At 47.0% G+C, this 12272-nt stretch overlaps 1 protein-coding gene across 2 annotated transcripts; it reads left to right on the top strand.

Moving 5' to 3' along the window:
- The first annotated feature begins 16 nt into the window (after nt 1–16).
- On the top strand, nt 17–9830 carry LOC115574256 (E3 ubiquitin-protein ligase TRIM50). 2 transcript variants are annotated; one of them, XM_030405667.1, is made up of 10 exons: nt 17–106; nt 1451–1583; nt 2071–2197; nt 2342–2512; nt 5716–5811; nt 6258–6488; nt 6815–6837; nt 7277–7407; nt 8971–9152; nt 9284–9830. In XM_030405667.1, the coding sequence occupies exons 2-10, from the start codon at nt 1483–1485 to the stop codon at nt 9692–9694; spliced, it is 1473 nt and encodes a 490-aa protein (XP_030261527.1). In that variant the 5' UTR covers nt 17–106; nt 1451–1482; the 3' UTR covers nt 9695–9830. The 2 variants fall into 2 exon arrangements, with proteins under 2 accessions (XP_030261527.1, XP_030261526.1); XM_030405666.1 differs by having other exon boundaries at nt 46–106; nt 1463–1583.
- Nucleotides 9831–12272: the final 2442 nt, after the last annotated feature.

Consider the following 12272-nt stretch of genomic DNA (forward strand, 5'->3'; position numbering starts at 1 on the left):
AGCGCCATCTGGTTTTCAAACAGCATCACTGCGTCCACAGAGAGCAGCAGGTCCGCTGCTGGCTGCAGCTGATGATCTCTGAGGATCCACATCTGACACAGAGAAAGTAAAGCAGGACCTTTATTTATTTGACCATTTCATCAAGAAACAAACAACTTAGTCACCTGCAGCCTGTTAAAATACTATGAATGTGTTGCACTAACTCTATAATAGAGAACAGTCTGCTGTCAGAGTGACATAACTTTACATTAACTTTACATTAAGCTGACATAAGCGACTGTAAAACTGTGAATTAATATTTTGGATTGGATCCATTCAGTCTGATAAGTCTAGAAGAGCTGCACACTTAAATAATGTTGTCGTCATTCAAGTTAGCAGAGGGCTAAACAGTCAGACCAGACCAATAATAACATTTCAATGCAAACAAACGATGCATAGACTTCTTTTACATGATTTTGGTTATGATGGTTCTTTATGAATTAACCCCTGATCTCTGCACTACATGCAATGAAACAGGAAAGATGAAAAGAAATACTGTAATTTTGGCCAATAAAACTTTTAAAAAACATTATTGTGAGAATCCAAACTACTTAAAGACTTTGTGCCATGTGTTGGTGCGGGGCCGACGCCTGGGTTTAGTTTTAATAGAGCACCTGTGACGTCTCTGTGACTGTGGAGACGTGTTGTTTCTAGGAGGAAGGTGACATTCAGGTTTCCATTTATCAGAAACTCTCAGGAATACAAACACTGCTGTTCAAACTGACCCAGTTAGAAAATATTAACAACAAGTATACTTACAGGGCGGCTGTATCTCAGGAGGTAGAGCAAGTCGTCCAGAAATCAGAAGGTAGCTGGTTTGAATCCCGGCTCCTCCAGTTGCATGTTGAAGTATGCTTGAGTGAGATACTGAACCCCAAATTGCTCCTTATGATCAGATGGCAGCCTAAAACTGTTACTACTAATATGTGTTAATACTACTACTGGTAATATTAATACAACTACTGCTTCTATCACTGCTATTACAGATTCTCTACATATATAGTTTTTTAAGACAGTGTTTATTTTCTGCTAAATACTTTTAAAATAATTTGGTGCCTCTTCTGATCAATTCACAAAATGTTGAAACATAAACGACCCCGCTTCAGCTTCTGGACCCGCCCAGTCCGTCTGTCCATCCAACCATATCAAAGACAAAACAACCAAACCCTCGGTCTTTAAATAGAGTCAGAAACACGAGCGAACATCAGTCGACTCAGCTGGACTCACGTTAACTCTGACACTTTCACTCAGGGCAAGTTTGTTCTGCTGCTGATCTGGTCGGATCTCCAAGTTTGTGTTTTTGTTTTATTTGTTCTGGGATTTTTTGTTGTTATATTGTTTGAACATTTTGAAGGGTATTTGTTTTGTTGGATTCTACTGATCCCTGTGGTGCTGGTTCTGGTCCGGGCAGTCCTGCTCCCAGTGTCAGGGATCAGTCAGGACATGGAGCGTCGTCAGAGTCTGGAGGAGCAGCTCAGGTGTCCCGTCTGCCTCGATGTCTTCACTGAACCTCTGATGTTACAGTGTGGACACTCCTACTGCAAGTATGAGAAATGGATAGGACGCAACCTTCCTGTCCCTACCTGTCCTTTCCTCATGTGTCTCGTCCTCACTTGTCTACACCTGTCCTGATTTCACCTGCCAGTATCCCACCTGTCCTCACCTGTCTCTCACCTGTCCCTCACCTGTCCCTCACCTGTCCCTCACCTGTCTCTCACCTGTCCCTCACCTGTCCCTCACCTGTCTCTCACCTGTCCTCACCTGTCCCTCACCTGTCCCTCACCTGTCCCTCACCTGTCTCTCACCTGTCCCTCACCTGTCTCTCACCTGTCCCTCACCTGTCCCTCACCTGTCTATCACCTGTCCCTCACCTGTCTCTCACCTGTCCTCACCTGTCTCTCACCTGTCTCTCACCTGTCTCTCACCTGTCCCTCACCTGTCTCTCACCTGTCCTCACCTGTCTCTCACCTGTCTCTCACCTGTCCCTCACCTGTCCCTCACCTGTCCCTCACCTGTCTCTCACCTGTCCAGGTGTTGTGTACGCTCCATGACGATGGACCTGCTTGGTCAGCTGCAGTGTCCTGTGTGTCGCTGCTCTGTAGATGGAGACAGTCCTCCTCCCAACGTCAGTTTGGCTCGAATCATTGAGGTTCTGCAGGTAAGAACAGCTGAGATCAGTTCACCTGTCAAACAGCTTGTGAATACAGATCTAAAGAATTAAGAAAAAAACTTCATCTAATGTAAATAAAACATTCAACTTTACCATTATTTTATCATCACACCATTTTCTTCATTCTGACAGGAAGTGAGTGTTTCAGGTGGCGCTCAGCCGGAGTTGTGCCCTCAGCATCACAACCCGCTCAGCCTTTACTGCGAGGACGAGAGAATGGTGATCTGTGGCCTCTGTGGAAGCATCGGTGATCACAGAGGACACAAAATCACACCTGTGAGCTCCGTCTACAGCCACATGAAGGTAGTAAATCACACCTGTGAGCTCCGTCTACAGCCACATGAAGGTAGTAAATCTCACCTGTGAGCTCCGTCTACAGCCACATGAAGGTAGTAAATCTCACCTGTGAGCTCCGTCTACAGCCACATGAAGGTAGTAAATCACACCTGTGAGCTTCGTCTACAGCCACATGAAGGTAGTAAATCACACCCGTGAGCTCCGTCTACAGCCACATGAAGGTAGTAAATCACACCCGTGAGCTCCGTCTACAGCCACATGAAGGTAGTAAATCACACCTGTGAGCTCCGTCTACAGCCACATGAAGGTAGTAAATCTCACCTGTGAGCTCCGTCTACAGCCACATGAAGGTAGTAAATCTCACCTGTGAGCTCCGTCTACAGCCACATGAAGGTAGTAAATCACACCCGTGAGCTTCGTCTACAGCCACATGAAGGTAGTAAATCACACCCGTGAGCTCCGTCTACAGCCACATGAAGGTAGTAAATCACACCCGTGAGCTCCGTCTACAGCCACATGAAGGTAGTAAATCACACCCGTGAGCTCCGTCTACAGCCACATGAAGGTAGTAAATCACACCTGTGAGCTCCGTCTACAGCCACATGAAGGTAGTAAATCACACCTGTGAGCTCCGTCTACAGCCACATGAAGGTAGTAAATCTCACCTGTGAGCTTCGTCTACAGCCACATGAAGGTAGTAAATCTCACCTTTGAGCTCCGTCTACAGCCACATGAAGGTAGTAAATCTCACCCGTGAGCTCCGTCTACAGCCACATGAAGGTAGTAAATCACACCCGTGAGCTCCGTCTACAGCCTTATATAAGAAATGATCATTTAGGTACAAACAATATTCTGATGATTATTTATCACAAATTTGATGTTGTTGTGTTGAATGTAAACTTTTGATCTCTGGCCTGACAACAGACTTTTCATTGGCTGACGGTTAAAGTTAAACCTGGAACAGTTTGGTTTTGTTGACTGTGTGTAGATAAGCAGCTGAATGACAGATTAACAGTGTAATGTTTCACACAAACCAAATATCACCTTGGTGTTTGCAGTTTAACCACAATAAGGTCACTTTTTTGTCATAAACAGTTTCTTGCTCAAGTGCAGACCAGTGTGAGTGTCAACGATCAGACCATTGAAACCAATACACCTTGCTTTATTCACCTGTCCTCTGGTAAACTGTATAGTGCGTTCTTCCTGTTCGACTTTGAGTGCCATTTTGGGCCCAACCTACAAACAGTCAGCTAAAGAAAGTTGTCTCTATAGCTGTGGGATCATCAAGTTAGACACAACCGAAAAACCTGTGGATCCACCAGCAGCAGGGTCCTGACCCGGCTTAGTAGCTCCACCAGAGTGTCGGTTCAGTGTTTCATTCACTAAGGTTGAACAAAACTATAAGTGCAGGTCATTTCATGATGGAGGGACCTGAGGAACCTCATATGAACATGAATGGTGCTTTTTTATCAGGCTTCTGTGCTGGTCATTGATTGGCCATAACAAGCGATGATGCATTAGGTGTGTGTGGTATCTGAACACCTGAGGCCAAAGATCGAGGATCACCTTTGCTGTTGAATGTTGTGAACTAACAGATAGAGAGAGCAGCAGCCTAACAACATCTGAAGAAATGTTGAATCTGAGTGGACTGTTCACATCCTCCATCCACCCGAACCCTGACCTGTTGTGGTCTGAGGGTCATTGGGTCCTGTTGGGGTGGTAACCAAAGAACTTGATGGGGAACTGATGATTGATCAGTGACAACGGATGCTTAGGAGGGATTTCTGACAGGTTTGGTTGGCCAAGAGGGCTCCTGGGGCCGCATACAGGCTTAGGAATTCAGATGAAATGCTGTGTCTGTGGTCACAGGCAAAGACACTAGTACCGTTTAGTCTGGGAAGGTCATGGAAAAGGACTTTCACTCTACCTCTGACAAACCATCAGCTGACTCAAGAGAGAGCCGCGGGACTGCTGACAAGGACTGGGGATTATGTTGGACAGTAGAGGGAACACTTTGAGGAAGTCCTGAACCAGGCTGACATGTCCTCTGTGGAGAAGGCAGAACTAGAAGATGAGTCCACTTTGTTAGTGGAGGATTCTGAGCTAGTTAAAACACTCTGCAGTGATACCTGGTGTGTATGAGGTCCACCCTAAGATGCTGAAAGCCCTGAGCATTATTGGACTGTGTTGGTTCATTCAGGGCCTCATGGAGATCGAGGACAGAACCTGTGACCTTTCAAGCCAGGGACATTTTCTGTCAGGCTGCTGATTGATGATCCTCTGGTGATCTGGCTGATCTTGGAGGGGTTATTAGAGTTTTTCTGTCCAGTCTACATGTGTTTTGTGAAGAGGTTTTATCACCGTGACCCCCGGGGTATTTTGTGGGGGGTTGATCCGGAGTATGAGGTACCAGTGTTGATATGAGGCCTTCATTCCTTGTATAACTTCAGTGAGAGCTGAGTCTCTGTTCTCAGGGTATGGTTTTAATGACCAGAAGTCGAGGTATGAAGAGAGTTGGTATGGTGACCTCAGGTGGTTGTCTTGTCTCATCAGACTGGACCTCTGGTGAGCACTTGGACAGTTTACTGCAGGTTGAAAGTTTGAGGTCATTGTACTCTACTGGAAACTGGTGCATCTTTCCCCTCAGGTAGGGCTTAGTCGCTGACACAGACCCTCTGAGAGTCTGGGTCGCCACGAGGGTCAGATGATCCAAGAGGTGGACTGATGTGGACTCAGTTGTGAACCAGCAATGGTCCTGGACTCTGCTCAGATTCTGAACTGTTGTCCTAGTCTTTGCTTCAGTCCTTAACTGAGGTTGTTGTCCTTCTGCTGTGGTTGTGGTCTCTGTTCCGGTCCTCAGCTGTGGTTCTAGTCTCTGTTCCGGTCCTCGGCCGGGGTTACCGGTCTCTGTTCCAGTCCTCGGCTGTGGTACCGGTCACTGTTCCAGTCCTCGGCTATGGTTCTGGTCTCAGTTCCAGGCCTCAGCTTTGGCCCTGGTCTCTGGGTCTGGTCTCTTTGTCAGGTTCTCTTGATCAAGGCCAGGATGAGGAGCTCAGAGGAATACCACTGCTCTTTAATGTTGAAATGTTAGGATGAAATAACCATTTAAGAATAAAGTTTGACAGTACTGATTGTTATTTATTATTCTGCTTTTAATGATGTGATTCTTCAGCACTGGTTTATTTGATTTACCTGTCTGTGTCTCTCAGGAGGACATTTCCTGTTTGATGACGGAGTTCCAGCATCAGAAACGTAAACTGGAAGATCAGATCTGTAAAATGACGTACAACAAATCCAGGATCACTGTGGGTGACGTCAACATTCACTGTTTGTTTATCAATGATCAGTTCATCCGCAATCAATCGTATGATGTATGTATAATCTAAAAGATTTTGGTTAATCAAATGGGTTGCTTTTCCAACAATTTTTTCCTCTGTCACGACTGGAGGAACCATAAACAAACCTCTGTTTTGTTAGATGGTGTTGTGGTTTAAAGGGTCAGAAAGAGAGTGTAAACAGTTTGAGCATCATCTTTCTCTGCACAGCAACATTAACGATCATCATGTTAATCATTCATCTGAGTTGCAGCACCGTCCTCCACAAGGCTGGCAAATTAAATACTTCATGTAGAAACACCACAGAAAGACATCAGTGACGGTCTCTCTGTGAACCCTGAGGTGCAGATCTGTGTGAGACTCTCAGAAGATTCAACACCTGCATTCAAAATGAACTTGTGACTCTGTCCAATCAGAATGAGTCTGACGTGCTGAAGTGGGTGGTGAGGAAGGAGTTTGGTGAGCTACGGCGCTGCCTGGAGGTTGAGGAGGCGGGCTTCATGCAGCAGGTGGAGACGTCCGCTGCCATCCTCATCTCATCCCTCCAGAACCAGACGGACCAGTTAAACCAAAACCTGAACCAGCTGCAGGAAGCCCAGAACACCCTGCAGGACCTGAGCAATGAGGAACACCTTGGCTTCATCATGGTACTGTCAGTCTTCATCATGTCAGTCCGTGGCTGATCACAGGTGTTAAACAATAACAATGACTTTTAGTTTTCTTTTCATTGTTTTACTTCAAAGCTTCAGTTTTTCAGACTCGGCTGATTTTTATATATTTTTTACAAATCAGATGACTGAATCTAATATCTTTGATGGATTTCATCAACTCTTTTTTCCTGTGATTGATCAACAGAGAGAATAATTTATCTGAAAGTTGATCAATTATCGAACAATTGTTTTAAACAAATAGGAACTTATCAACTGTGTCGCTCTGATTAATTTCCCTGATAATTTTCCTCTTCTGTTTACAGAAATATGGTTCAATTGCTCCAAGGTAACAGACATGTCATCAATTAAGTCAATTAATAGTTAAACATACAGAAATATTTTCACCCCAGTTCTCCTCTCTCTCTCTCTCCTCCCTCTCCCTCCCCCCTCTCCCCCCCCCCCCCCCCCCCTCCCCCCCCCCCCTCCCCCCTCTCTCCCCCTCCTCCCCCCCCCCCCCCCCCTCCCTCTCTCCCTCCTCCTCCCCCCCCCCCCCCTCCTCTCTCTCTCTCCTCTCTCTTCTCTCCCCCCCCCCCCCCTCTCTCCTCTCTCTCTTCCTCCTCCTCCCCCCCCCCCCTCTCTCTCTCTCCTCCTCCCCCCCCCTCTCTCTCTCTCCCCCCTCTCCCTCTCTCCCCCCCCCTCCCCTCTCTCCTCACCCCCCCCTCTCTCCCTCTCTCTCTCCTCCTCCTCCCCCCCCCCCTCCCTCTCTCTCTCCTCCTCCTCCTCAGGTTCAGGGAGGTTCAGGAGCTCCAGCAGAAGGAGGAGAGAACTTTCATCTCACTGAACTTTAAACCAGGTTTCAACCACAACAACATCAAACTGACCGTCTGGAAACGGTTACAGAGAAAAGTCCTGCCAGGTAGCTGTCTGTCCGGTCACCTGTCTGTCTGCTCACCTGTCTGTCTGCTCACCTGTCTGTCCGGTCACCTGTCTGTCCGGTCACCCGTCTGTCTGTTCACCCGTCTGTCCGGTCACCCGTCTGTCCGGTCACCTGTCTGTCCGGTCACCTGTCTGTCTGTTCACCCGTCTGTCTGTTCACCCGTCTGTCTGTTCACCCGTCTGTCTGTTCACCTGTCTGTCCGGTCACCTGTCTGTCTGTTCACCTGTCTGTCTGCTCACCCGTCTGTCTGCTCACCTGTCTGTCCGGTCACCTGTCTGTCTGCTCACCTGTCTGTCCGGTCACCTGTCTGTCCGGTCACCTGTCTGTCTGCTCACCTGTCTGTCCGGTCACCTGTCTGTCTGCTCACCTGTCTGTCCGGTCACCTGTCTGTCCGGTCACCTGTCTGTCCGGTCACCTGTCTGTCTGCTCACCCGTCTGTCTGCTCACCTGTCTCTCCGGTCACCTGTCTGTCCGGTCACCTGTCTGTCTGCTCACCTGTCTGTCCAGTCACCTGTCTGTCTGTTCACCCGTCTGTCTGCTCACCTGTCTGTCCGGTCACCTGTCTGTCTGTTCACCTGTCTGTCTGCTCACCCGTCTGTCTGCTCACCTGTCTGTCCGGTCACCTGTCTGTCTGTTCACCCGTCTGTCTGCTCACCCGTCTGTCTGCTCACCCGTCTGTCTGCTCACCTGTCTGTCCGGTCACCTGTCTGTCCGGTCACCCGTCTGTCTGCTCACCCGTCTGTCTGCTCACCTGTCTGTCCGGTCACCTGTCTGTCCGGTCACCTGTCTGTCTGCTCACCCGTCTGTCTGCTCACCTGTCTGTCCGGTCACCTGTCTGTCTGTTCACCCGTCTGTCTGCTCACCTGTCTGTCCGGTCACCTGTCTGTCTGCTCACCTGTCTGTCTGCTCACCTGTCTGTCCGGTCACCTGTCTGTCTGCTCACCCGTCTGTCTGCTCACCTGTCTGTCCGGTCACCTGTCTGTCTGCTCACCTGTCTGTCTGCTCACCTGTCTGTCCGGTCACCCGTCTGTCTGTTCACCCGTCTGTCTGCTCACCTGTCTGTCCGGTCACCTGTCTGTCTGCTCACCCGTCTGTCTGCTCACCTGTCTGTCCGCTCACCTGTCTGTCTGCTCACCTGTCTGTCTGCTCACCTGTCTGTCCGGTCACCTGTCTGTCCGGTCACCCGTCTGTCTGCTCACCCGTCTGTCTGCTCACCCGTCTGTCCGCTCACCTGTCTGTCCGGTCCCCTCTGTCCGGTCACCCGTCTGTCTGCTCACCCGTCTGTCTGCTCACCTGTCTGTCCGGTCACCTGTCTGTCCGGTCACCTGTCTGTCTGTTCACCCGTCTGTCTGCTCACCTGTCTGTCCGGTCACCTGTCTGTCTGCTCACCTGTCTGTCTGCTCACCTGTCTGTCCGGTCACCTGTCTGTCTGCTCACCTGTCTGTCCGGTCACCTGTCTGTCCGGTCACCTGTCTGTCTGTTCACCCGTCTGTCTGTTCACCCGTCTGTCTGCCCACCTGTCTGTCTCTTTGGTTCCTCCAGCTCCACAGCTATTGAAGCTGGATGCTCAGACTGCTCACCCGATGTTGGAGCTCCGTCGTGGGGACACGGTGGTGTCCTGCGGGGCTCTGCTGCGGAGGCTTCCTGATAATCCAGAGAGGTTCAGTTACAGCTACTGCATCCTCGCCGACCGTGGGTTCTCCTCCGGAAAACATTACTGGGAGGTAGACATTGCTCACCTGTAGGGAACCATTACATATACATAATAATTACTAATAACTATCATTAGTTAACTCTATTTTTTTATCATGTGTTTAAACTTACAGCTGTTGTGTTTCTGCTGTTTACCGTCCAGGTGGAGGTGGGTCACAAACCTAAATGGCGTCTGGGGTTGATCAAAGGAACGACCAATCGTAAGGCCAAGCTGGTGAAGAATCCAGAGAGTGGAGTGTGGTTGATCGGCCTGAAGGACGGAGTCTATGAAGCCTTCACATCACCCAGGGTTGTCCTGCCGGTGGTGTGTCCTCCCCGCAGGGTGGGACTCTTCCTGGACTATGAAGGCAGAAATCTGACCTTCTATAACACCGACAGTCCCGACGAGCTGGGCTTCATCTACAGCTTCAGACTGGAGGTCCAGGGGAAAGTCTACCCCCTGCTGGATGTCTGCTGGCATGACCGAGGTGGCAACAGACAACCCCTGGTCCTCCCCCAGCCTTATAGGGAGCATCTCCTCCCCCTCCCCTCACCCAAGACACATGACAAGTGACAGTCCTCCTTAAGATTACGCTTCATTACCCTCCTGTATACTCATGTATACTTCACTATACTCATGTATACTCATGTATACTCCTGTATACTTCACTATACTCATGTATACGTCACTATACTCATGTATACTTCACTATACTCATGTATACTTCACTATACTCATGTATACGTCACTATACTCATGTATACTTCACTATACTCATGTATACTCCTGTATACTTCACTATACTCCTGTATACTTCACTATACTCCTGTATACTTCACTATACTCATGTATACTTCACTATACTCATGTATACTTCACTATACTCCTGTATACTTCACTATACTCCTGTATACTCCTGTATACGTCACTATACTCCTGTATACTTCACTATACTCCTGTATACTTCACTATACTCCTGTATACTCCTGTATACGTCACTATACTCCTGTATACTCCTGTATACGTCACTATACTCCTGTATACTCCTGTATACGTCACTATACTCCTGTATACTCCTGTATACGTCACTATACTCCTGTATACTCCTGTATACGTCACTATACTCCTGTATACTCCTGTATACGTCACTATACTCCTGTATACTCCTGTATACTTCACTATACTCCTGTATACTCCTGTATACGTCACTATACTCCTGTATACTCCTGTATACGTCACTATACTCCTGTATACTCCTGTATACTTCACTATACTCCTGTATACTCCTGTATACGTCACTATACTCCTGTATACTCCTGTATACGTCACTATACTCCTGTATACGTCACTATACTCCTGTATACGTCACTATACTCCTGTATACGTCACTATACTCCTGTATACGTCACTATACTCCTGTATACTTCACTATACTCCTGTATACTTCACTATACTCCTGTATACGTCACTATACTCCTGTATACGTCACTATACTCCTGTATACGTCACTATACTCCTGTATACTTCACTATACTCCTGTATACTTCACTATACTCCTGTGTAGGAACACCAGCCCTTATGTCTCCATCACGAGGCTCTGCTTCCTTTCCCCATCCTCTGACCTCTCACCTCTCAACCACAAGACAAGACTAATTTAACAAACAAAGCATATCTGTTTGACTGAATATTTGCCTCTTCTCCCCCCTCACAAAGAAGATGAAGTCCTTCTTCCTCAGGCCAAACTATGGCCTCTTCTCCCTATAGATTAGGACGGTGTGTTGCTCTTGCTATAAACAGATCATTGGAGACGTTTTCTTATCAATTTTAACGACTTACTACAATAGAGTCCTCTCTCTCCACATCAGATGACAAGAAGTGGGGGTTGATGTTGGTTGGGGTAAAGATGACCCAGTCCTCCCTCCTCACAGGCCAAAGCGTTTTACGACCCTGTCTGTGACATTCCAATCTTTGCTGCATCCCAATCCTATACTTATCCACATTTCAATATGTTCTGAATAACTATTAACTACAATTTCATCTTCTTAATTTTATCAGATTTCGAAAGTCATACAGTAGATATTTTCCATGTTATTGTCAAGCCCAAATGAAGTTTATTACTTGATGAATTTTGGGTTTGAAAGAAACCAGCCCCCACCTTTGCGATGGGCACAGACTTGCATATCATGATCCTCTTTGTGTGTAATGCTTGTGTTATTTACCAGTTAAATGTCTGATGTTTTCTTAAGATAGAACTACAAGGAATATGTATAAGTCCTTGGTCCTACTGTGTATTGTATGCTTCATGGTTTATGTTGTATACCATTGTTTTATGCCTTAATCATGTTTTTAATTCTTTCATTCTTGGATCATATTCATGTTACATCTTTTAACGAAGACAAAAATTCGACTTTTAAGATGGTGAAGTTTTTGGGAAGTTAAAACACGATTTCGAAACATTAAGGCAATATAGTTTATTTGAATTAAAGTGTTGTGGGTCACAACTCCCAACACAGAAGGAGCATTGTCAGCCAGCCCCACCCCTGCTCGGTGTGCCTGCTGTAAGGTCATAAAAACAGAGAAGATGCTCTTCTCTCTTCACTTCGCTTACTCTTCTCTGGTCTTCTCTCATGCTGAGGCTTTGCTCTCACCTTCGGGTCCTGACTTCGGTCAGGACTTTGGCTCACTCTCTCTCTCCTTTTGGGTCCTGACTTCGGTCATGACTTGGAGTCTTCTCCTCCGGGCTCTCTGGCCCCCCTGTTTCTCCTCCTGACTTCTCTTCTCTTCTCTCTCTTCTTCTCTTAACTTCTTTATTTTTCATTTATTTTTAAAGTAATCTTTACTTTTATTTTGCAACAAGCTCTAAGAAAGCGAATTGAACTACTTTAAGTACTCTACTTTTATCCAAGTCTTTAATAGAACAAATTCTTTTCTTTTTGATTTTTGATTTGATTTTAATATAACTTTAAAGTATCACCGCCCAATCCAGAAGAAGTTGAATTAGTGAAAGGATCAGAACTTGAGAACCACCTTGAAACATCCAAGAAAAGTCTTTTTCAAGACTGTGATCGTCTGATGAAGAACGTTGCAGTCCATCGTCTGCCTCAGAAGCCGTGCAAGGAGTCTCCGTAAATAGAGCCTTTGTGTGCTCCCA

Source organism: Sparus aurata, chromosome 22 (assembly GCF_900880675.1).
Source record: "Sparus aurata chromosome 22, fSpaAur1.1, whole genome shotgun sequence".
Taxonomy (NCBI): Eukaryota; Metazoa; Chordata; class Actinopteri; order Spariformes; family Sparidae; genus Sparus; species Sparus aurata.

Excerpts from the sequence above, each read along its gene's own strand:
- LOC115574256 (XM_030405666.1), top strand. Across the intron at positions 6,489-6,814 it reads AACACCTTGGCTTCATCATG|AAATATGGTTCAATTGCTCC; the intron begins GTACTGTCAGTC and ends TTCTGTTTACAG. Across the intron at positions 7,408-8,970 it reads ACAGAGAAAAGTCCTGCCAG|CTCCACAGCTATTGAAGCTG; the intron begins GTAGCTGTCTGT and ends TGGTTCCTCCAG.